The sequence below is a fragment of the Heliangelus exortis genome, chromosome 22 (assembly GCF_036169615.1).
Source record: "Heliangelus exortis chromosome 22, bHelExo1.hap1, whole genome shotgun sequence".
Taxonomy (NCBI): Eukaryota; Metazoa; Chordata; class Aves; order Apodiformes; family Trochilidae; genus Heliangelus; species Heliangelus exortis.
Genome location: NC_092443.1, coordinates 3864320 through 3890582, shown reverse-complemented (window position 1 = coordinate 3890582; position 26263 = coordinate 3864320). Strand labels below are relative to the sequence as shown.

At 48.0% G+C, this 26263-nt stretch overlaps 1 protein-coding gene across 4 annotated transcripts; it reads right to left on the bottom strand.

Moving 5' to 3' along the window:
• Positions 1-100: 100 nt before the first annotated feature.
• On the bottom strand, positions 101-25893 carry SLC25A25 (solute carrier family 25 member 25). Of its 4 annotated transcripts, XM_071766091.1 has the most exons (11): positions 15936-16172; positions 14961-15153; positions 6567-6693; positions 6391-6478; positions 5472-5583; positions 4589-4747; positions 4069-4221; positions 3832-3939; positions 3451-3618; positions 3054-3204; positions 101-2631 (listed from the first exon to the last, which is right to left on the bottom strand). In XM_071766091.1, exons 1-11 carry the CDS (start codon positions 15977-15979, stop codon positions 2447-2449), a joined length of 1488 nt encoding a protein of 495 aa, XP_071622192.1. In that variant the 5' UTR covers positions 15980-16172; the 3' UTR covers positions 101-2446. The 4 variants fall into 4 exon arrangements, with proteins under 4 accessions (XP_071622192.1, XP_071622190.1, XP_071622191.1 ...); XM_071766089.1 differs by lacking the exons at positions 14961-15153; positions 15936-16172 and adding an exon at positions 25496-25893; XM_071766090.1 differs by lacking the exon at positions 15936-16172 and having other exon boundaries at positions 14961-15775.
• Positions 25894-26263: the final 370 nt, after the last annotated feature.

Sequence of the window (26263 nt, the reverse complement as noted above, 5' to 3'; positions counted from 1 at the left end):
TAACAGGGAGAATCCTTCCTTGTGAGAATCCTCTCAGGAAGAGTCTGGTGACAAACAACACCAATAAACCATATTGAGAAAGAGATGCAGAGACATGGTATCTCTTTGACAGACCTTTATTAGCAGACTGTTCCCTACATGAAGAATCCAAGTTAAATTTGCATTATAACAATTTGTGGTTACAGCTACAAAGATGGTTGTCATTTTGCATTGATTTTTGCATTCTGATATTCGTATTTCCTTTAGGCCACTCTGGTAGGAAGGAGCCACTGCAGAATTTGTGATAGGTCTCAAGAAGTGGGGGGGGGGTAGAAAAAAATCATATCACTAACCCAGGATGGGTAGGTTTCCACAAGGCCAACTACTGACAGCACTGGATAGCCAAGGCAGAGCCTCACCTAGAAGACTCTCCATAAACCACTAAAAACTGCCAGCAGAAAAAGCAGCTGCTGAGTGCTTGCAAATCCTTTCCTGATTTCTCACACGTCTCCACAGTTTGCATGTGAAGAGCACTGGCTTGGCAGGAGGATCAGCTGGTTCAGCCTCAAAGCACTACTGCAGCAGCTTGCATCCAACTTTCCTTCCATCTCTCTGGAAACTTATTTCCTTTAGATCCTGAAATTTCTCTCTTCCCCCCTTAGCTAAAAATTCCCCAAGATCGCTCTCAATTATCCGTTGTGACATCCAACATACACCAACCTTCTACTTCCCAACTTCAGCCATCCACCTCAAATCCTTTCAGCCATGCACAGAGGCAATTCCAAAGTAAGGCAAGCCTCCCTGTGCACCCTCTCCCCTCCTCCCCAGGTACTGCTTCCTCACCAGCTCCCTTCTTCCCTATGGCTTCTTGCTACAGAATTTCTCTGGGCTGAGGTGCTCCAGCAACAGCCCCAATGTGGGAAAGGCAGCTCAGGCCCCAAAGGGCAAAGTGACTTTAGCGTCCCTCCCCACGACTCAGCTGTGTGATGTAAGAGAACAAATAGAGAACTTTTTAAAACAGGAGAAATACAAGCACAGTAACAATATTTAAACAAGTCTATAAAAATAGTCTGACATAACTCTGTTCAAATAAATACAAAATAAATACGTTTTAAGCAGTAAGACAGTGGAATGCAACGCTGGTCCATTTTGCCCAAAATGAAAAGTTGGATGAGGATCTTCCAGGCCTCAGCAGCCAGATCCTGTCAACTAAAGTAGCCCACAATGCAGTCAGAGAAATTTTAAAGCCATCTATTTCCCTTAGCCTTATGAAAAGCACCCATTGAAAGAAAAGCAAGCGTGTCTTCAGGACTGAAAGCTTACCTCTCCCAGTGACAGCCAGCCCTCTCCCTAACAGCCCTTCCCACTGCAGACACACTCCTGGCTTGGGGACTCCATCCCACTCACAGGAACCTGAACACCAATCTACAAAGAGGTCTAAAGAGCTCGATAGCAGCGTAGGCACAGGGCTTGGAAAAAATCTTCCAGCTATCCTCAACACCAGGCAGAAGGGAATCTGGAGGTCCTGCCCAGGGGCTCTCGTGTTGTGCTAGAAGCACAACTGCAGAGGAGCTGTGAAATATTGTCTGTTGGTCACTAAAGCCATGCATCAAGGTGCCAGTTCACCCAGGGCTCCCCTGCCTTCCCCTTTCCAAGCCCCTGCTGAGTATAAGACAAGCCAATCCCAGCATGCAAAGGATACAGGCATGCAGGCTCTAGTCTGCTGCTTTTGTTAGTAAGTGTATCTTGTTAGTGGATTTATGAGACACACTTAAACCTAGAAAAAATAAATAATTCTAATTCTTCATCAGGCTGGCCTAAGCAACCTTCAGCCTGGATTAACCGCTGCCCCCACCAGCCCTCAAAACCAGTACAGGTCAAAGTTAACATTTCATGTCAAGTCTTGGAAGCAGAACATGAATGTTGTCTCCTACCCAAAGAAATATATGTAAACATAACAACAAGCCTGGTGTGGCAGCAGCTCCTACACAAGGTTTGTACAAATTTAAACGACAGGTAGGAAGTTAAACAACTGAATGGAAAAAGAAGCTCTCTGAATGGAAAAAGAAACTCTTTCAGCAAGTCAGAAGGTGCTCATCTGCAGGCAAACAGCTCTGTACGTGCAATAGGCTGAAAGCAGACCTGCTACCAAAATCATTGCTCCCCATACTGCTGGGAACTGACCTCAGCAACTCACACCTTAAAGTTGTCCCTTGTTCACCTCCTGGTCTCCCAAAACGCCCAACAAACGGGACCACCTGATGGTTCGTGTGGAGCTCTGAGTAAGTAGCAAGATGGCAAAGGACACCAGATCTTCCCCTCCCCCTTACTGACGCACAAACTATCTGAGATTTCACAGCTTTGCTTAGTCAGCTTAGTGTCAACACATTCACAGAATGAGAGATGGCTATACGTCTTGGGATTGCACCCCAAGATTTCAGAGTTCAAAGTCCTCAGCATCTCCTGGTCACCGGGACTCCACACCCAGAGTCATCTTCAAGTTTTCATACACCACGTAGCTGATGCTCACAGCTGGGATCACCTTCATGAAGTTGGGTGCCAGACCACGGTAAAGGCCAAACGCTCCCTCTGTCTTCAGGATGTGTTTGAACAGTCCCCTCATTGTCACTTCAGGAGCTCCCTCCACTGAAGCTGCACGAGGGAAAGCCACAATAAATAAAGCAGCCTACAGGGTGACAACGCTTGAAGGTAGTGCCTGTCTCACAGTGCAGTTCTGATTGCTTCCTGCTGAAGAGCAAAGGCACTTCTTAGGGGACAGCATCTGAACTTCTCAGGAAGTCAGGGCCATGCACTGCACTATCCCCTCTAACTGCTCTTCAGATGCCCTTAGCCAAAAACAACTGATCTAAGCAAAACAGAACCTCTGCCCTGGAGGTGCCTGACCTGGACACAAAGGGCAGCACAAGGTCCTTGTGTCCTTTTGCAGCATGGCAAATACCTTCCTGCTCAGCTGCACTGGGCAGTTAAGCTGCTGTTGCAGTGTTTACACAAGGGAACCTCTACCCTGCTCCAAGACTATGCCAGGAGTTGCCACAGTTCCTAGAAGTTCTCACCTTGGGCCTGCATGCGTGTCCTCACAAGGGCCAGTGGGTAACTGGCAAGTTGTCCACAGGTGCTGGAGATGGTGCCACAAGCCAGCAGAACAAAGACTCCAGGGTCAGCACTGTTGACAGCATAGCGCTGCAGCCAGGTGTTTTTTAAAGTCTGGAAGGAACAAGTCAGATGTTAGCAGTCAAGAGGGAATCAAAAGAACATCATGCATGGTGTTAACTAGGAAAGAAGTGTTGTACTGGATTGTCTTTTAGGCCATTTTGGCTAAAAATCCACCTGTGCCCCTTAAGGCTGATCAGGAAAGCTTTAGAAAAATTACTTAAAATTCCCATAGTAACTGAGAGGTCTGACAGTGCTACAGAAGCAGCAGAGCCCTACAAAAGGTTGAAGGCTTCATACCTCATAGACTGCCAGGTCGATACCAGCATATGGAATGATTCCCAGCATGTTGGGGATGTAGCCTTTGTAGAAGGCAGCCACTCCTTCCTTTGTAAGGATGTTTTTGGCACAATCCAACATGCCTGAATATTGTCCTGTCTTCCTTAGAGCCATCCGTGTTTTCAGAACCTAAAAGACAAGAGGAAATGCCTTGAAGGTCCAGAGTAGAATCAACAGGAGAAAACTGTATAGGCCACATCACTAAGACCATTGTGGTCAAGACCACAGCAATTATAAAAAAAATTAATTAATTTATTAATTAAACTTTAATAGCACTGGTGTTCTACCCACATTTTCCCATCTGAGCACCCTGTGGGCTGGATTCTCAGCCATGTCCCTCACCTCCATTGGGTAGATGCTGCTCTGTGCAATGGCCCCAGCCAGAGAACCAGCCAAGAGTCGCTCATGAATCCTCAGCATTTCCTGGTCAGTACCAATGAACCTCTTGATCTGTAGGAGCCCAGACAGACAGACAGACAGACACTGAGGGTCACTGACTTATCTCAGTCATAATTTTGTTTTTTCAGTTTGTTCTGCAAACCGTTCTGCAACTGGAGTCACCCGTGGCCTTTTACTCACCTGCTCATAGGCCATGAACTTAATGGCAGATTCTGGTGCAATCTTCAAGACGTTGATGCCATTCCCTCTCCACAGTGACCTTGGGCCACCCTCACGGATCATTTGGGTAAAACCACCAATGATGCACATGTTGTTACTGCGGGAGGCATGGACCTGGGGCAGAGAGAGCAACCTTGGATCAGCTCCAGCCCTGATTACGACAGCGCTACGTTTTTTCCTAATCCAGGGACAAAAGGGCACTTTTCTATTTACCCAGAGATTTGCCAAGGCTTTAATCCCCCCCAGATAACTTCTACAATAGGAAAGCAGGCTTCTTTTCTTTTCTTTTTTTTTTTTTTTTTTTTTTTTTTTTCAAATCTGGTGTTAAATAATGAATCTAATCGATATCTCCTTTTGGAGTGGGAGGAAAGGTTGAACAGGCAATTCTCACACCTAGTATAGGATCAGGTACTTAGGCAATCCAAGAATTACAAAGGAATCTTCCTGGGTATTGAAACAAACTGCAACTGCTCCATCATACCTGCATAAGCACTTTCAAGCGGTCCAAAGGAGCTGTGCAGGTTCTGGACACGGCACCCGCACCTCCACCTGCAACCAGATGTCTCCACCACATCCCTGTCTGCCTCTCTTCCACTGTGAACTCATCAGGGACGGTCAAATTCTCTCCTACATCAAAAATCTGCAAAAGTATGAGGTGTTGAGAAATGTCTGATCAGCCAAGGTTTTATTGCTCTTTATCAGCACTAAGTGCTGAAGTACTGGATATGCCTATTCCAAGTCAGCATCTTGTCCATAACCCATTAAGTGCTGTGCCTGGCCACAGGAACTGCCACTGCTCCAGCACATCACAAGAGGAACCTTCACATTTAGAAATTTCTGCCTGAAGAGCTGGCAGCTGCTGAACACGGGTCTGCACTGAAATATTGTGGATCCTGGTAAGGAACAAAATGACCAACTGAGGACAGCTGTATAGCAAAAAAGCTGAACCTCTCTGGAACCTTCCAAGTTCACAGTCAGTTTGATCTTGTTAGGTGCTATTTACAAACACTGAAGTATCTCCAGAAAGAGGGGCTGTCAGATCAGTTTCTAGTCCTAACGGGCCCTGAACCAGCAGGGGCTGGCCACTGGTATGAGCTCCCAGAGTGCCAGCCAAGCAAACAACATCTTTGAGCAGAAGGTGCAGTCATCAGCAACCTGTGCCAGAGGCTCCAGAAGCTGTGCCAGTGACAGGTGTCAAGATAAGAGGACAGGAAATGACTGGGCCTTTGGAGCTACAAGGCAGCTACTGAACCATGAAAAGAAAAGATTGGAGACTGCTGATAGCAGCTCCTGGGGGTCAGGACTCTGTCTGAAAAGCTGAGGGGGGAAAGACAGAGACCTGTGGCAGAGGAACCATTTCTTACCGTGGAGTGCTTCCAGTACAGGATGATTTCAGGAATGTTCTCTACAGGGTGCAGCAGGTGATAGTCTCGCCACTCATTCCAGTCAATTGTCATTGTTCCATTTTTATCCATGCTAGAAAGATTTATTATGAGATGAGTAAAGGTTCCCACAGGATGACAAATTCCTCCTCCCCTTCCCTTTGAATATTCAGGTCTACATCAAAAAAAGCTTTGCAAAGCAGCTACTAGAAGACTTCTACAGAGACACAAGACAGAGATTGGAAATTTTCTATTCACCAAACACTGCAGATAGGTAGAAGGGGGCTCCTTTTTTTCTTTCCCTCTCTCTCCCCTTTAACTGACCCAAGGAGTAGTTGAATCCCCTCCTACCAAACTTAGGTCAAAATAACTGACACTGAAGGGAAAATAATACTTACTAGGTGACAGGACCCCAGAAGTGTCCCGTCCTTATTCTGACACAGAGGCAAACAGACAGAGGGAAGGTAGCAGAGGAAAGAAAGAGGAGAAAACAGCACAGATAAGTGGTTGTTAACATGTTAGTGCCACATGCATAAAGCACTCAGCATTTCCAAAGAGCAACTGCAGAGTCCCTCTCCAAAGCAGCAAGCTCCAGGCAGCAGGACAATCAGACAAGGATGCAAACCAGCTCAGCACTTCCCCACAACAGCTCAGCAAGGTAAGAGATTCTCACAAAAACTCTCTATATAATGCATTATGACATTGTAAGTGTCAATTCACAGGAGGGGGGGATAAATAAATAAAGAAATAAATAAATACACAAACAGTAAGAGGCAATAACAGAGGAGCTGCAGTCTCTGGGAAGTGTGTACAGGGTTGAAAGAGGAGATGGGTTTCATGTCCCTGCACTCCTTTCTAACCCAGTAAAAAACACAAACAGAAAAAACAGATGAATTCTCACCTCTTCAGGATTTTCTCAGCCTGCTGCTCAGAGATCTTGACTCCCAGGTCCCGCAGAGACTGCACAATCTCCTGGGCATCAATACAGCCTGCAAAGATAAGCCAATGAGCTCAGATATTCCTATTGCAACCTCATGCATGCAGTAGTCTATTAGTGAGCCTGAGAAAGGTGTTTACCATCATTCTTCTTATCCAGACTCTTGAAGACCAGTCTCAGCTTCTTTTCATGATCTTGGAGATAGTGAACAAATTCCTCAAAATCCAGCTGTCCATCCAGGTCCTTGTCTCCAGCCTTCACAATTTTCTGTTCAGAAAACAATCAAAGCCCATCAGTCCCATTGTTCATTCAGACAGATCTGTCCCTTCTTCCACTGTATTTAAAGATAATTTCCTACACATTTGACTTTCCCTCCAGCAAGCAGCTGACAGAATGCTAATTCTGCTAAGAAATTTGAGCAAAGCAGTAGAGGAGAAAAGTCACCTGATTCCAGGCAACTGTTTCCTGAAGTTACTTACGTAGATGAAATGCCTGATGCTTTTTTATCAGGGATACTCTGCTAGTATCATGTGTCTAATCTCTAGCCCTGTATCTGATTAACACCTTACACAGCCCTTGTGGAGGTTCTTGAGCTAAGTGTGAGGCAACAGATCTGCTCAAAAAGTGAATCTCAAATCTCTGAGTAATGAAAAAGCCTGAAGAGGAGAAGGCATTTAATGCCTGCTATAATCCTTAGAGAAGTAAGATCTTTCTGGCAATAACTAACTCCAACCAGAAAAAGCCTGTCCAGCTCTAGTGGGCACAAAGATAAAAACCCCTACGAACTGGTTTAAGTACCCTGCAGCTATGAGCTTTAATTACACAAGTTTCCATGAGATACATCTAGAACAAGAAAAGGTTCTTAGTAGGACAAAGCAAAAATCAAGATCAGACTCTTTGCCAGACATCTAGGACAAGGTAAATGACTAATTAGCTCATGGGACAATAGCAGATAGCTTGTCCTATCTAAGGGCACATTGCTACTTGTTGACAGGTGAGGTGATCTCCAGACTGCAAGAATGTGGCTCAGGGAGTTCCTACTCCCCTTCTCGTTCAGACACTTGCCTTGGACAGTCTGTAAGTCTCTTTCAAGATGACCCAGTGAGCAACACTAAATGAAGTGTGATTCAGCCTAATGCACCACCTGAATTTCTGTTTTAATTCCTGTAACATTTCTGTGAACAGCAGGTGGGTTGCTAAGGAAGCTCTGAGCTGAGATGAAACACCAGGCTAACCCTCTGCTCACCAAGACTTAGTTCAGTATCTGAGCTTCAAAGGTAACAGGCAAACAGGTTTACTGTATTTCCTCAGCCTAAGAGCACCAGTCCCCTTCACGAGTCTTTGTTTCAAAGCCATTAAGTGACTTCATCACTAAAAACTTCACCATGAAATTCTCTTGCCCCACCAAGTCCTGTCACTGTAATCCCCATAGCATTGGGGCTACTCTTAAGCATTTTATGAATCTTAAATAAGAAAGTGCTGTGCCAGCTGCCTTGACCTTTAAGGTGTGCCCACTATTCTTAACCTGCAATTTATCATATGACTGTTGTAAAGTTCAGATTATGATCCCACAGTCAACTTGTGGGCTAAAGATAGTCCAACACCCCTGGCAGGCCAGGAGATTGGCCTCCAACAGCTGAATCAGGGCTTCCCTCTGAGTGGCAACCCCCAACCAGTTGACAGGCAGTAATAATTTAGAGGTACTGTAACAGAGATGTGACTGTGCAGCTGCTGCTGTGCTCTCAGCATGCCCCTAACACCCACAGAGGTGTGGGATGAGTGATCAGAGCTGCCTTGCTCTGCTGAGCCCCCCTCCTCCAGCATCACAAAGCAAAAATGCTGCATGCTGTGGAACAGTGACCTGCAACACAGGTGAAGGGTGAGAAAGCCACATTCCCAGCATCTTCTCCAGAGGTACAAACAAACCACAGAAACACGGAATGGTCTGGGTTGGAAGAAACCTTAAAGGTCACCTAGTTCCAACCCCTGTGCATGGGCAGGGACATCTCCCACTAGATCAGGTTGCTCCAAGCCCCATCCAACCTGGCCTTGGGAATATTCCTGCCTGAAGCTCTTCACCTTCTACAACAAATATGAAATCCCCATGGACAGAACTGCTCATCAACAGCTGTGCTGTTGGTCTGTGGTCACCTGCCCAACACACAGCTCACCTTGGGACCCCACACATCTTAGAGCCTGCTACACTCCCCATTCACACCTCTGCACAAAGGAACAGAAAGCCCACTCAGCTCTGCTGCCCAACAATCAGCTCTCAGGGCTCTTGACAGCCTGGCCATGAAAATCACACCAGAAGCAGCAAGGGAAGGGAAGGGCTGGGATGCAGTGGGAGGTGGTGCATCTCCCATCCGCAGTGACGGGAAAGGCTCTTGCACAACCTCCCTGAGCTCAGCCCACCCTCCAGCTCCCAGCACAGCCCTGATCCCCTTTCCAGGACCAGACCTGCAGAGTACACACCACCCTGGAAGGGGCATGAAGAAGGGAGTGAGGAGGAGGAAAAGGAAACAGATGTGGAGTGCTGAGTTTGAGCAGACCAGCCACACAGATCCATACATAGTTTGGAAAACCCCTTTTTCTCTTCAGAACAATTTTAGAGGCACCAAGATCTCATCCAATTCAAACTGAAAGAATCAAAAAGAAAAAAAAGCCCACCCCATGCTGCTTCAGCAAGCCCTGCCAAGGGGAAAGGTGTCCATGCTGGAGCCAGCTATTACAACAAGAGATGTTGGGAATGTGTCCCCTGCCAGCAGCCACTGGGGGGGGGGGGGGGCTGTGCAGACCACCCCTCTCCAGAGCTCATTCCCTCCCGCTCCTCCCTCGGGGCCATACCTGCTTCCACTGCCTGTAGGTGGAGAACTCCTGGGAAGGAATGAAGAGGCTGAGTCTGAAGATAGATTTGAGCTCAGCCGGCAGCCCCTTCGACTCAAAGTACTCAAACTCTGTCTGTGACTCCCCGAACACTGGCACGTAGAGGCAAAGGCAAAGCATCTTCCTCAGCCCGAGTCTCGGCAGCCCTGCTCAGACCCCACCGGGAAGGGAAGTAAAACTGAGTGATTCCCCTCAGCTAATTTCAGTCGGTAGTGGAAAGGAAATGCCAGCGAGTCTCATGACACACGCCTATGAGCAAAGCCGGCTCCGGTGGGATTGGCTCTGCAAGCCCTGCCCTTCTACTTAAAAGGGAGGCAGTGGCTGTACAGTCCCACCCGGCTGCCAGCCAGACACACGTGAGCTGCCATTGCTCAACACCCCCATCCCATTGAGCCCAGGGACCTTACATCAGCTCACCACAAGTTAACTCTTACCCGGCGCCTCTTAACCCAAGAGGCTTTGGCCAACAGCCAAGACACTGTTCCTTACACCCAACCAGACCTTCTGGCCTGGTCTCACCCCGCTGGGGATTTACACACACAGCACCGTAGGGACCAGTCTGGATCAGAACCTCCCCCACCGTATAACACTGGAGGACTTTCACTGTCCTCCTCTTCCTCAGAATTCTTCTTCTAAAACACAGCAAGAGTGGGATGCCAGCCCCTCACTGTTTCTGTACATGTTTGGGAAATTCCACTTTTATAAAGGTTTCTCTGCTGTGCCATTGGCTTTGGTTGCAAGATCTGTGCCAGCTCTGAGCAGGCAACCCCTGCACACCAACATCTCTCCCCTCTGCAGCACTAACACAGGCAACAACAAGGCCTGTGGAGAAGGTTTGTCATTGTGCCAAATACCCCCAAAGAACGCCAAAATCAAGGGCAGGCTTCAAAACAGCCCCAGCTGCTTCAAAGCCTCCCAGCTATGCATCCACACAGCAGTTACAGCACCTCAGTAGTTCTTCCTCCTCTTCCATCACCGAGTACCCCTTGCAGTCAGATGTGTGCTGTAAGAAGTGACCTGGGCAGAACATTTTCCAGTTTCTACTATTTACAATTTAACCCCTTTGTGAGTGAGTTCCTGAGCTTCCATCAGGTGCAGGCTAGGCCAGAGAGAATGTGGCACATGCATCCCTTCATATCAATACAATTCCAGCCTTCTGATGATTTAATGGGGTTTGAGGAACGGGATAACACCTACAGTGAGAGTAGCAACTAAGCACAGCAGGTAATGATACTGCTTGGTATGGAATTACTGATTGCTAATATGAATTTTAAAATAAAATTATAGTCTTAATGTTCATCGAAGTACAAGGAAGGTGCAAACACCTACAGCCAATAAGCAAAGCACTGTAATTCTGCTGCACTCGAAGTCACACAGCATGTTTGCTGAACTGGTTTAAGCCAGAGCAGCTAACAGCTTCCCCCCCCCCCCACTGCAGACACAGCAACATCTTGTGTTTGCTCTGTTTACACAGCTTGCCAGGCCAGTGCAAAGTCCATCCAGCACTGCCCTCCTCAGATCCTGATGCCCAAGGGCCCTTTACGTCTTCACCATGGTGTTTTGTCATTTAGGTTTAAAGAAAAGCCAAGGTCTGTAATGAGCTGTTTGTGGAGCTGCATGTCAATAACACCGATCTGGAATATTTAATCTGGGGCTTTATTTCAAGGATTTTTTTTTTTTTTTTTTTTTTTTTTATATATAAAAACCTTAATAAATCACAACCCTCAGCAACTCAGTACCCTTGAGAAAGGTGACCTACAATGCCATCACCTCCCCTACCATGGCACTACTGCCACGTTACCTAACCAGGCTTAACCTACTCCCTGCTGACGTCTCTCTGCACGAAAACAGGATCTTCTCAGGGCCTCCAGATCCTCTTAAAGATCAGCTGCAGCAGCTCACTACATGCACAGCAACACCAAGCAGCATCCCAACACCACACATCACTGGGCAGACACCGAGGCCTTCAGCAGCCTGAGCAAGGTGAGCAGCTCCTGCCCAGCTCCAGGTAGTAAGTGGACAAACCTAACTCAGCTTTCCTTCATCAAGACTTAGGATCCTCCATAGTCCTTCCCACGAGTTGCCAAGCATCACTATTATAGCTGCTTGGCAGCTCAGTTGCTATGCCAACATGATGCAGATTTTCCCAATAAAGTCTGCCTAGAGTTGGCAGCTAGAGACAAAAGGCAAAATCTGCACATTTTAGGAATAAAAGCCCTACTACCTACGTCAGAGGAAAGGAAAAAGGTAATGAGGCTAAGAAGGCTGATTTTAAGCGGGGTATTAATTACAGGACAGCAAGCTAATAAGGAAAGACAGATTAGGAATGAAGTTTATACCAGTAATTCTGGTTATAATGACAAAGGAAGTTTAAACAAGCATTAACGAGTATTTAGATTTCACCTAAAAGAATCCCAGTAAACCTAGAAGAGCTTAAAAGGAAGATCTCTCTCCAAAGCTGCAGGGATCTTTACTGCTTGAACACAACTCATAGGAGGTCAGGACCCAAGTCTCACCCCAGGTCCTGCTCCCCCAGCCCCTGCAGCCGTGCAACCACCCCAGGGCCACAGGGCTCCCCCTGGACAGTACATCCCTCATTAGCACTGCCTATTCCTGATCAAACCAATTTCAAGTCACTCCTCCCTGATGCTTCTTCCATCAGCCAATTCTGCCAGTGAAGTCAGAGCTGGACCTACACATTTTTGGTTGATAAGAAGCTAATACACTTCTCTGCTAAAGGGAACAGTAGATGGGTCTGTCTTCTCACTATAAAAGGTTCACTTTTCTTGCCATCAAGGAAGCTGCAAACTCATTGTCCATTTTATTTATAGTATTTCATCCTTATTTAACTGCTGCACAAGTTACCAGTTTCAACACCCTGCCATTCCAATGCTTTCCAAGTCATTTGTACTCTTCCAGGCATCTGCTTCATCACCAGTTTACTACATCAGCTCCAGGACATACCTCCCAAAGGATGGGAGGATGCAACCATACAAGGAGCAGGAAAGTATGCTGTTTAATTTTGAATTTACTTTGCTAAAAAAAAAAAAAAAAAAGTCTCTAAAAATATCAAGTTCCAGTGAGCGTCACAGTCACGCTCACATCCTCCTTCACAGGCAGAACAGCTTTCTGAGTACATCATGGGCCAGGGAGAGAACCACTATTTTTCCATGTTTTCCCTAGGTCCTGCTGACTTGCAATTTTTCTGTTTCTGGAAACTAGCTTATAATTAATTGTACAGTACAGAAAGTCCTCACAAAGCACAAAGTGTCAAGTGTATGAAGGAGAGGAGTTAATAATTTAAGAGACCCCCACAAAGAGCTGCAGCCAGCCAAAGCTGTGCAGGGGGAAGGACAAAGCCCAGGGAAGGCAGACAACACTACATAAAGGTAACCAGGAAAGGTGACCTGTTCCCTGACAACACACAGATCCAAAGATACAAGTCCAGATGGTGACATCAAGGGCAGATCAGACCTCTCTCCTGTGTACACACACCCAGGGGCCAACACATCCCATTTGCTATCAAGTGTTTTTCTCCCAGCACCTGCAGAAACAGCCTCATGTTGAAATCATCACCTTCAAGCATCTGAGCAGAAATACACCAACTACAATGTGTAGATTGAAGAGCCAGGGCTAGGAAGCACCTCAGGTCAAATTTATCAATACATACAAATTCCTCACAGTAACCCAAGTAGCAGGTGTGATATTTTGTGGTTTTAGCAGGTACCTAGTTACAGGTGTTTTTACAGCATGAAGTGACATACAAGCCAAGAGATTCTCTCAAGGTCACAGATGTTCAGTGGCTTACAACAAAAGCCACTTCCCCCCCCATATTTTCTTTAAACACCAAATAACATTGTTTGCTCACAGTGGTTTCTAACCTACCCCTAAGGCTGTGTGAGACTTTTTGCAACCCTTCTCCTTCAGACAGGTAATTAGGGCACAGATATCTGATCAAGCACAAACAAGTCATTGCAGCTTAGCAAGTTACCATCCATCAGCTGAGCCAGGACAGCTTGGTGCAGTATTAGCCAGCCTGAACTGCAAGGTAAAACATATCTGCATAATCCTCAACAGAAAAGCTTTATGCTGCTTTTTACTTTACAGTCAGGGCAGGCTAAAATTACACAGTCACAACCTCCTAGCAGATGGGCAGTTATTTCCTAACCTGCAATAACTGCATTTTACCACGTCCTTATCCCTTTTGGCTTTTCTCCATTTGCCAATTTTGGGGTTCCTATGCAGCAAAACTTCCCAGGGTCACGCAGGAAAGAGGAGATTGGTATCAGCTCTCAGAGAAAGCTTCATTTGCAGGTGTAAGCAGATGGGCTCTCCCTGACTGAGGGACCATTGTTCCCTGGAAGACACCAGGGATTTTCAGCCCTACAGTTTCCAGATTTTCATCACAACCTTCTTTAGTTCTCAGCCTCTGTCCTTCTTCAACCTCTGTGCACAAAAGCCCTCTCCTCCTCAAAGTGCACACTCTCCTCTTTTTGAAGAGGATGCACGGTGCTACCTGCCAACGAGGGTGATGAAGGCAAAAGTCCCTGCAGATTTCTCCTTCTGATTCAGACAGGGAGTGGCTTCTGCTCCCCTGAATGCAAAACGCCAGCCTGCCTATTCCCATTGAAAACTGCAGCAGCAAGGATATTCATCCCCTTTACAACCTGAGCCTGTTCATCCCCCATTTTAGAGAGAAAGCTTACAGCAACTACCATGCCCAATTCCCTGTCAAATAAGCTGGATCACACACTCCTATCCCTGCTGCAGGAGTTATGCCCAACTCCTCCCCTCATCCCAGGTCACACCCTTGGTCTTAAACTATGTGTGGTCAGAGCTGACTGCAGAAACCTCAGGAGAGACCGAGTTCCCTCCCCATCAAAAAATAAACCAGAATTGCAGTCAGCCAGCACTGTGTTAGAAGCCCAGGCACTAAACTAAGGAGCTTTTGTTTGCCTCCCCCCAGACAAAGCCTCACCATTTCTTCTCCACCAATTGTGTGCACCCACCACCTCCCCACTCTCCCACCCCCCAGGAACTTCCTATCCTCACACAGCTCTCAGACTCTCCCTTATGCCACCCACTCCCCGGGGACAGGCTTTCCTCTCTTCCGGACTGTGCCATTCAGAAAAAAAAAAAAAAAATATACAGCCAGCTACTCATTTGCTTATAACATGCTAGGTTTTTTCAGAGGCTTGCCAAATTACCAGAGACTGACTCAAGAACATTTTAGATTCTATATGATCCTCTGCTGGTCTCCGGTGCAGGGGTAGGGCTCACCTCTAACCTGCATTATCATTCCCTGCCCTAGCAGGCTTCCTAAAAGTTCCCCAGGAACCTTGGAGGCCCCCACACTCTCCCTTGCCCCTCAACAGCATTTTTTTCTCCTTTAAACATGTCTGAGAGGTTACATCACCTCCCCTCTTCACAGACATTCCCCTGCTTCCCCCACATTTGCCTTCTATCAGCCACACGTTGGACCCTGCTCCCTTCTCCTTGTCTTCCACAACCCCCCTATCAAATACACACGCATGCACCTCCCCCCAGCTCCTCACCCACTCCACCTGCAGCACCCCCTGCTCCCAGCAGACCCCACACTCACTGTCATGTGCACCAACCCCTCCTCAGGCCCCTGGATATCCCGTTACCTTTGGAAAATGCTCTGCGGGTCCAACCACCAGTAGGATAGTTGGTCTCCTTTCAGTGGGATCAGTCCCTCTGTCCTGTGGCTTCCCCAGCATCTTTGGCCCTTTCTCCCCGAGGCCTGGAAGTGGGGTGGTGTTTCTGGCCTCATCCTCTTTTTCATCTGCAGGACCTTGGCATGTGGCCCTGGGAAGGAAGCTAGACAGAAAATGCCAAAGGCTCTGCAGCATCGCTGCTCCAGCGAGCATCCCGGCCAGGGGCACCCTGCACCCCCGGGAGCTGCCCCGAGGCCGAGGCCGAGCCTGTGACTGCGCTACCGGGCACCCCCGGGCCGGGAACCGGCACGGCAGCGGCAGGATCAGCCCAGCGGCTCCACGGGCTCGGGTTCTTTACAGACCGCTCCTGCAGACGCTTCCTGCCTTTTGAAATTGCTGCTACTGCAGTCGTGCCTGGCCTGACAAGCAGCTCATTGTACCCGAGCCTCAGGAACCTGACGGCAACGGACAAAAGCACGAGAGCCCTGGCACACGGAGGGAGCCGAGACGCGGAGCTCTGGAGACCGCTCGGGCAGAGGAGCCGAGACGCTGCGCTTTTCAGAGGAAAAGCTAAAAAGGAACCTGTCCGAGAGACGCTTTTCTCAGAGCCGCCAATTAACCCGCGCGTCCCGGCTCCTTCCCAACAGCCCAGGCTGAGCACCCGGGCTGCGTCCCCACTGCAGCAGTGCCCGACCAATCCTGGCTCCCAACACTGCGCTGCTCCTCACCACGGCAGCGCGCACAGACGGCCGGGAGCGCGCCCTCGGCACTGCCAACAGCATCCCCGCAGGGCCGCCCGACCCGACATCCCCGCAGGGCCGACCCCGCATCCCCGCAGCACTGCCGGACCCCGCATCCCCGCAGCACTGCCGGACCCCGCAGGGCCGCCCGACCCGACATCCCCGCAGGGCCGCCAGACCCATCACCGGTACCGGCCACGCTTACCCCAGGCAACCGGGCAGAGCAGGGCTGTCCCAGGAGGAGCGCATAGAGCCGGGAGCAGCTCTTTGTCGGGGCAGCAGATGGTTCTGCGGAGCCGAGCCGGCTTTTCCCAGCCCTGCCTGAATTAACCTCGAGCTGCGCCCGCTCTCCCGGGGCCATTATGGCCTCATCCGTCACTACGATGGCTCTGGGTGCTGCGTTGTGCTGCTGCCGTGTGGCTTCCAGCACAAGGCAGCGAGCACAGCACTTGCCCAGCGATTCATCTCTGCAAGATCTAACACCCTGTGGTTAAGCTGTCGGCGATTAGTGAGGCAGGAGGGGCTCTGCCGAAGCAGCCTTTAACCACACAGTCAGGGGTAGGATCAGACAGAGCTGGGCTACAAGTAAATATCAATATATTGGCACAGAACATGGTATGGCCTGGATTTCTACAAAACAGACCACGTTTCCCATTGCTGCCACAAGTTGATTGCTATCAGCCTCCTGACCAGGGCACCACCAGAAACACCAACCAACCCACCCTGATGGAACTGGGCAGCCCATATCTCTCAGGCACTACAGGATGGAGTCAGGCCTCATTTTCCATGTTAGAGCACCAGCAACTCACTAGGTAGCCCTAGATTCTTGCCAGCCTTTTGCATCTGCAGACAGAGGGCACTGTATGCCTCGCTTTCTAAAATACAATCTGACTTTTCCCACAAGAAACCAGTTTTTTAACATGCAGACTCAGTACAGACCACAGCTTCCACCAGCCAAGGCTCCCTACCCACAGCAAGGTCCACAGTGAGCAGAGGGCTTTGAATTTTGAGTGACAAGACTATAGGAAACTTCTGTTTTACAGATACTAGATATGGAAACACAACCCAAAACCTGGGAAGGACAGCAAGTAGCCCATTTGCCAATAAATTTCAGAGGAAGAACACTCAACATCATACTTGGGAACTTTCTAATGCTGAATTCCTTTATCCAACCTAAGCAATGGAAAAAGTGAGAGACAAGCACATAGGAGACATCACATTAAAAAAAGAATTCTTCTGCAAATACACTTTATAATTACTTAAGTAGAAAAAAATGCTGTTTAATCATAAGGTCTACATGCCTTATGCAACAGGTTTTTTTACTTTAAAAATTGACACATACATAAAAAAAAAAAAAAAAAAAAAGAAAAAACATCAGTAACAGGGGTGGGGATTTGGGGGAGCCCTGGCCCTCTATGACTCCAGTTCTGGTTGAGATAAACTCAAGCCCGGGCTCAGGCATTTGTGTCATGCCTCAGTTACCCTGAGCTGCTGGCAGTCATCACAACTACAAGCAGAGAAGTCAAACGACTTTCAAAAACGCAGTGATTCCTCTACCATGGCATTTGAAACTTCTAAGCTCTCAAGCCAGAGGAGGAACAAAGCACATTTTCTGAACTGGGGACATCAGCTTGTGTTTGCCTAAGGCTGTTGTTCCACAAGCAGCAGTAACTGATCCGAAGCTTTCTGCCACTACAAGGGGTCACCCCCCACATCCACAGCAGCTCTGCACTTACCTTGCTCCTCTGCTCCTCCAACAACCTTATGAACCCAGCCAAAAATCAGATCCTTCTGTTGGGGTAGCCACCTGAGGCTGCTCATGGCTGGGGTCCAAGGAAACCTAAGTGCCTGTGGAGAGGGCACTGGAGTCACAGCCCACAGAGCCACAGTACAGAGGGAAAGCACCTGAGTGGGACTTGGGAATTGTCCTCAGTGGTCACTTAGTGCTGGGCTGCCACACACAAAGACCCATAAATCATCTGACCTTACCTGACACTGTTCCTTACAGTTCCTCTGCATTGTATTAGCTTCAGTGGTGTGCACAGGACAGGGCCCCCCTGTTACTCTGCTCATGCAGAGGTTCTGTACTAAAACAATAATTAGTGCAAGAAATCACATGCCCGGGGTTCAATCAAAGCAGAGACTGAACACCACTTCCTTGGCCTTTGTCCTCACTAGAGGAAACCTCAGAGGAATTCTACTACTGCAATAATCCACACAGCTCCTCAAAAACAGACTTCTCTAATCATATTTAGGGAAAAAAACAAACAAACAAAAACCAACACCAAAGAAAAAAACCACCTTTCTTTTAGCAGGTGGAGAATTTTATTAGGTCAGAATACTAAACCTAGTAACAGCAAGATGATTATAGCTGGAGGCAAGAGAACTGCTCTCCTAGAGGAATTCTGTAGAAAAGTATTAACCTACCAACACCACCACAAAGCAAACCGTTCACATCTAAGAAAAGATGCAATAAATACCATGAAATAGGTATTGATGGAAGAACAAAAAAAAAAAAAAAAAACATATATATATATATATGAGGAAAAAAATTCGCTTTTTCTAGAAATCATAAGCAAAGACCTCAGTCACAGTGAAACAGCTTTCTCGACCCAGGCTTCATTAGGAGACAGTCAGCCCTCCAGTTCCAGCTGTTTCCATGAACCCAAGCCAGGATTTTGAAGGCAGAAGAGCACCAGGACTGATCTGCACGCTGGCTCCGGGCCAGCACACCCGTCACTGCGGACAGCAGGCGCCTGGGGCAGCTGCCCTCAGATCCTACAACACTAAAATGGATGAGCATGAGATAGCCCGAGGGGCAGCTGACAATAAAGTCGTGTAATCCACCCAAAATGAGACAAAGGAGAAAGGGAAGAGCAAGAAAGTGACGTGTTTTGCTTAATTAAAACAGTATTTTCCTCAATACTGCGAGCTGCCAGAGGGAGGTTCTGTTTGAAGCTGTAAACCCAAAGTATCTGGTATCCTCTCCAGCCACACCATGCAGGCCACATCTTAATACCTGCTGAGTCTGAAACTCTGGTTTTCCAACAGGCACTTGCTCTCTTCAGCCTGGTAGCACCGGGGAGAAATTCAGAGCCAGCCCATCTGCTTTGAGGTGGCTTCTAGGAGGCTTTTGAGTAAATGCAGGACGTTTTCCAGAAAGAATGTGAGCTTCCTCACCAGACAGCTACCTAATGTGTAAAAAATGCAAGAGGAGGGGTGAAGAGGAAGAAGGGCAGAGGGAAGGGAGCTGTGCTGGGAGCAATGACCCTTCTCCTCCTCCAGCTCAGGAAGAGCTGCCACCACGATCACCACCTCCAGTTCCTGAGCTGACCCCACAGGAACCAAGCAGTGACTCAACATCTCCTTTTGGGAGGTCCCCAGGAGCACTGCTTACACACGTGGCACCCAGAGATAGCACCCAGCCCGCCCAGCAGGGACCAGCATCCGTGAAGCTATTGTCTCTTATCTTTTGGAATTTAATTTCTGAAAGATAAAAACGTTAAATACTTCCAGCTTTGCAGAGAGACAAAGTTAACCCTGCACCACGCCATAAAATTCTAAACCTCTTGGCCACTGCTGCTTAAATAATTAAACTGTGTAGTGACATTCAGCTATGTTAATGTATTAAGGTGACACAGCATAGCTCAGGGAATGCTACAAACCCAGGAACCCTGGCACAAGCTATTAGCTATTCCAGTTGATCTATTAAGGCAACCACAGCCAGTGCCAAATACAGAGCCAGCTGGCCAGGGAGGAACACACAGCCAAAACCCAGAACAGCAAGTTCCACTGAGGTCATACCATATCACACAAAAAAACAGGGATTGACCAAGGGCATCCTTACTACTCAGAAATTTAAAAACCAGCTTCTGGCTGCACTGGAAAGTTAACCAGGAGAAGAGCTTGTGAGAAACAAGAGCCCTCCAGCAGCCCAGGCCCAGGCTTGCTCTCACACAGCCCCTCTTCTCCTGAGGCTAAATGATGCAGCTTCACATACCAAACAGCTTGGCCTTTCCAAGCAACTCATGATCTAAAAATTTCAATGATTTCTCTTACAGCAGAATTCCCCACCGTAACAGAATTCTGCAGCTGCTCCAACTGCCAGAACCCCCCCTCAGCCTGCACACAACTCAGAAATGAAGATATCTCTGCTGCCTTTCTAGGGATCACAGCTACACTTCATCCCAGACAAAGTCTGGGCAGTCATTAAAGTGTGCTCATGTCCCACATTCAGAGGGACAAAGATAGCAACAGGACATGAACAAGAACAAAGACTCATTTACCATTCCCTACAAGTAGGTCTGAAAGAAAAAAAAAAGAAGAAGAAAAAAAGAAAGAATGCCTCCCCTTCTCCACCTCCCAACATCACATCAAGTTGTAATATATGCAACAGAGCAAAGAACTGCAGCATCACTGCTTTGTAGGGCTCCAGAATAGGAGACCAAGTCCTTATTATGACTTTGATGTCATTTTATCATTTGACAACCATTGAAGGGTTCTGCTCACTATTCAGCCAAATTCATCACTGGTTTTGTTTCTTAAAAAAAAAAAAAAAATAAATATATATATATATATATATATGAGAAGCAATAAGCTTACTGAAGTTCTGTATTGTATGGTTATTAACCTGTCTTCATTTCAGTAATCTGACTATTAATCCAATGCAGATGAGGATGGAGAGACATTTTCCACTACTCTAACCCCAGTCATTAAATGACACTGCACAGAACATGTGTGGAAAGACCAAAACTCCAGTGCATATTCCAGCAGTTGCTTTGAATCATTTTTGTTGCTTCATTTCCCTCAGGCTCTGGGGATCCTGCAGGCATTCACTTCACTACAGAGCTCAGAATTTGCACCATCCTGCAGGAAACCTAACACTGCCAGACCATGCCAGTGACATGCAGGATGCCCTTCTCCAAGAAAGACTCTCACTACGTTGACATTTAAAATTGATATGCTGGAGCTGAAGTTCCACCTCACAAAGGTCAGCCAGTGTCATTATCACTGCAAACAGGACAACACTTTTAGCTGAATAAACCCTGCACCCACCAGGCTGCTCCAGTTTGCTGTACAAAAATTAATCCTAGGGGAACAGCCCAAGACTGCATCTCTCAAGAGTCATCTACCAGGCCCTTTATGTACCTGACCATGCAGCCATGCTTGCCTAATCCACAATGGTTTGTTTAGATGCAAAGTAAACTTATGCAAGAGTGAGAATCTCTTGTAGTTATCTGCACCTATCACTTCTCATCTACCCCTCAGAACACACTGGACATGCCTGGCCAATTCAAAGCATTTATCACACTCAGACATGTCTGACAACCAGAGACCAAGTCTGAGTGAAGGTGTTCACCACCATGGTGCAAGATTCCCCAGCCTCCAGCATCCCTCTCTGTAAGAGCTCTGGGTCCAGGCAGTGACACGAGGCAGCCCGAGTGCCAGCCCTGCCATTCCCTGTCACAGCACAACCTCCAGCCCAGCAAAGCTCTCCCTTTAGGAGGCTGCTGGCCAAGTCTATTAATAACCAACACTCCACTGAGAAGTCTGCTTCTGCCAAAGCCAGGCCTTGTATTTCTTCTCAAAGCCTTTGCAGCAGCTTTCAGGAACTCACTTGACTGATTACAAAGAGTTCATTTGGGTGGCTAAGTCAGAGAAGACAACCAAACAAACAGAATTCACACCAACTCGCCCACTTCTGACAGATTTCAAGGCTTTATCTACAACTCCATCACTGAGCTACAGCCCTGCTCTTGCCCCAGGTTTCCCAAGGGCATGAGAACAGGGCCTTTGTCAAACTATGAATTTCATAACTTACAAAGGTCAAGAACAGGCCTCCACCCTTCACCAAATAGTCTTTTTTGCTGGCTAGTTTAACACACATTATACATAAATGCATATTTAACATGTTCTTGAAAGCAGCATCACCTTGTGTTAAAGTGGTTCAGAGTATCCAAGTCTGTTCCTTGGGATTAGTCAGGATGGTGTTGGTTGAGAAATGGTTGGTTGGTTGGTGTTGGAAAATGCCTTTCAAGAGAAGGAAGGGTACCAACTGGAATTTCAAACTGTAACACTGCTTTATTTGTTTGAGAGGGCTGGAAGCCTTGCTCAACACCTCACGATGAGTTACAAAGCTAAAAGCTCCACAACTGCCCCAGCAGGATTCCAGAGACACAAACCATAAAGATGTTCTATCTAAATGGGTACAGTTTGGAGCGATAATTCAGACAGATTACAGAACACTATTAGAATTTTGCTCTTATTATCATAAACAAACTTCTAAAATAACTTCTTATCATAAACAATGAAAACTCAGGTGCTCCTGTACCAGATGACCATGAATAGAAAAAAGGTGAATGCAGCACACAGAAAAGATTCCCTGTTTCCTCTGCCCATTAAAGGTAATGAGTACCTTACACATAGTGCAGAGTATTCAAAATATGGGAGAGGAAAATAGTTACAGAAATAAAGAGCCTGAAAGGAAGAATTCAAGTATGTTATGACAGAACATAAAGTATTGATCAGAAATAAGATTAAACCTTTGTATGATTGCAGCTGCTACCAGAGAAAGTGTTTCTCAATCCATCCATGGAGTCACCTGCTACAGAGCTAACTTACCCCAGCACAGATGCAGTGTTCTCCAACAGCTGGAAGAGGCTGAGACAGGCAGGTAAAAAGCAGAGGCACACAGAGGAAAAGCTTGAAGCAAAGAGCCTGGCTGCAGCAGTGCAGTTATGCTTCCCTGCCACACATGAGAAGTGAAAAACAGAATTTGTGTGGGAGTTTGGACACTGAGAACTTGGAGATGAAAGAGGAGATAGCAGGTGAAAAAGAAAAGGTGGTGAAAAAAAACGTGTGATTTCAGCAGCATGGGAGCTGATGCTCCCCCCCAAGTCTGTGTCAGTATTTTAATGAGAGAAGCAAGAAAGCAGCAGTAACAGGAGATGGACTGTTCCAGTGGTGGATGTAATTGACCAGAACCAGACTACCTACAGAGTAGAACTACTTACTTACAGAGTAGAACAAGAAAGCCCTTAAAAATTCTTCATGTGGTTATCACTTTACTGCTCAAGCAAAGTGAAATATGTGAATTGCTTCACGCCAGCCTGCACAAACAAGGGTTTCCTGGACATGCTGACTGATCTGGCACACTGTACTTCTCAAGTGCTTTAGAGACAACAACATGGGTTAAAAAAATGCACCATTTACATAAGCAAATTCCATCTCAAAGGACATCTGAGGACAATCTCTCCTCTCACCCCACCATGGAAGGCCACCTCGAGAGCAGAAGGCAGCAATTTTCCAAGAATTCTACAAAGGGTTTTATCTCAGTGAGGACTCCCAAGCACTGAAGGAGCCAATAGATTGACCATTTTCTTTTCAAGTTGCAGCCCCAAACTATTATTGTTACCACAAGGACTTTTAGCCTACTGAAGCAGGGAGATCAGCACCTCACCCTCACATTATGAGCATTAATATTTTCTCCATCTGTCTCCCAAACTTTAGAAGGCAACTCCCATATCAAGTGTACTGTTGCATGGAAGGAAAAACAAAAGAGTTACCAAGTAATTTACTAATTGCAAGCAATCCACGTGATTTATGCCTAAATCAGTTGCCAAACACCATGTCCAATACATCAGAAATGTTTTCATCTTGACACTTAAGCACTTTTCCCCAGCATGACTTCACATCAGTTATCCCCAGCATCAAGATGCCACTATTAGCTAAGGATGGGGCAGAAAAAAGAAAGAGTTATTAATAGAACTGCCTGGGAAACAGGAAGTTTATTTGGTTTTCCTAAAAATGACACAATGCAGAAATTTCCAGTCAGCTCTTTGAGGGCTGTTTCAAAAGGTTTTGAACTCTGCATCCTCATTCTGAATGGGCACTTTGGGCACTGCTGGAGGGGATGCTCTGCAGCACCAACGATGCCTCACAGACCCCATTCAGCCAACCTGCAGCTTCCTGCATGGAGGAAGAGAAGGAAGAGGAAGCAAAGGGTCAGGAAACAATACTGACAGAGAAGGGCCTCAGCAGAAAGACAGGAGTGCTAAGCAGCATCCAGACAGTGCTTCCCTCCAGCAGAACAATTCCAGGCCCTGCAGAATGGTTCCTCCTGGCTGCTCCCTCAGCGTGGTGAGCAAAGAAACTGCTGGGAAGTGAAAATGCATTTTGTTTCACACTGCATCCTCCTTCTGCAGAGAGCATCAGGCTGGATTGAATAACATACCTGGGAAAAAAAGGGAATGCAAATGGAGACAGGAATGCAGGTGTAAGCACAGAACATTCTGGTGGGCAAGGGACTTTAGCCAGAGGTAAAGAATTCAGCACCCAGGGGTGGCAGCAGGTCAGCATTTCACAGGGCATGCACAGGTGATTTCCAGGGTATAATCAGGTTTCATTCCCCAAATGCACACTGCAGGAAATCACCATGGCACTGATGTTATTTTTAGAAACAGCACAACTAAACCACTCACAAGATCCTCACTGCCAAAGAATTCTCATCCTCTAAAGCAGCAAGGAAGATGCCAACCAAAAAGCAACATAAAAAAATCAAGATAGTGGAGACTCAAAGTCAGAAAGGAGCAAGCAACTCTGGAAAGGGGAGATAGATGTCATTAAAGCACTCAAACAAACTGGGGCACCACTCCCAGAACAGGGACATGTTAAGAAGTGCCACTTGAAGCAGATGTCTTTTCAATTTAGAAGTTATCCTTAAACTCTTCTTCCTTCCTGCACATGGCACATCCCCAACTGCACCCACGTGTTTATCTGCCATCCTCCCTGCACTCAGCTTTTTTACAGCCCTGAATAAAAAAATACCAGCGACTGCAGGGACAAACTGCACTGAGGACAGGCCCATCCCAGATATAAATTGCAGTAATTAAAATAGAGAGCAACATCACGCTGACCCTTGAAGCCCAGAACCCTCAGTGAACAGCACCACACAGAGAACCTGACCACAGCTCCCACAGTAGGAGCCCGGGAGCTCTGTGTTTCACATACTCCACGTACAATCTGCACAGATGCAGCCTCCCTACAGTTTAAAATATTTCAAAGCCCTAAAAAAAAAAAAAAAAAAAAAAAAAAAAAAAAAAAAAAAAAAAAAAAAAAGCGAGTAGGGCTCATATAAGCCATCTTGGGCAAGAAAACTGAGAGCAGCCACACGGTGCTCAACAAGCTCATGTGAGGAAATGCCACAACACAATGAAACTGCTCGCCAGCCTCCCAGCACCTCTTCCTTCCAAAAAACTTTCCACAAGTGTCAGTAAGCACGCACGATTCCTCACCCTTCACCTGCAGGAAGGGGATTTTTTTTTTTTTTTTTTTTTTTACGGTTCTTCCTGTCAAAGACACAAGTTTTCGGTCTCAGGTTTCCAGTTTATACCCTACACACCTACAAGTGGTGACCAGGACGTTTCTCCGGGTGCAGTCAGCGGGGATGCTGCAGGGGAACCCCCCCAAGACGCCCCAAGGAGCGGATCTGCCCTGATACCCACGCACCCAGCAGGCTCCTGCTGCCACCACCAACCTCCCGGCGCTTCTCCCCCGGCCGAGCCGCCCTTAACGGGTCCGTAGAACCCAGATCCCGGTCCCGGGAAGGGCGAGCCCCGCGGTACAGAACCGGGAGCCGGAGCAGCGCTGCGGAGCAGAGAAGGGTCTGGAAGAGGGGAAAGGGGACGGCCGGACCCTCCCTCACCCAAAGAAGCTGTGTCTGGAACCCGGCCCAACCCTGCCCCACCGGACCCTCCCGCCCCTCACCAGCAGGTCCAGCTCGGTTCGGTGCAGCCCCAGGCGGCCCAGACCGACGGCCAAGTCGTGGATGCAGAGCGCGCCGTCGCGGTTCACGTCGAGCTTCTGGAAGAGGGCGCGGAGGCGCCGGTCCTGTTCGGAGGCCTCGCACAGAGCCCGCCCGCAGGAGCCCACGCTCCCGCCGCTGTTCCCGCCGCCCTCCGCCCCTGAGCCGGGGGCTGTGCCGGGAGCCCGGTGGGAGCCGCAAGGGCAGAGAACGCCGCTCACAACCGGGGCAGCCAGCGAGCGCCGCGCTCCCGGCATGGTGCCGGTGGTGGTGCCGGTGGTGCTGGTGCCGCCCGTTCCTCACGCCGCCGGCACCGGCAAATGGCGCCGCTTCCGCCCCAGGAGCCGACACGGGGCGCTTCCGCCTTCGCGCCACACGCCGCCGGCACCACGTGACTCCCCGACCCGACCAATGGCAGCGCCCCGCGCTCTGGCGTCAGCAGACACGCCCCCGGCCACGCCCTCGGCCCCCGCGCGCTGCCTGTCAAAGGGGCCGCCTTGGTCTGCACCAATCAGCGAGTCCGGAGGGAGCGGGACGAGAGGCCCGGGTAGGATTCCATTGGTTAAGGCCTGGGGGGGGCGGGAATAAAGCTGCACCGCCTCCAATCAGATCGCGGAGCGAAGGCACTTTGAGTTTGATGGACGTGGCTCGGATCCGGTAGCGTCCGAAGCCGGGGGCTCTCCGAGTTGACGGGCGGGAGAAACACCCAATGGGAGTAGAGCGGGGAAACT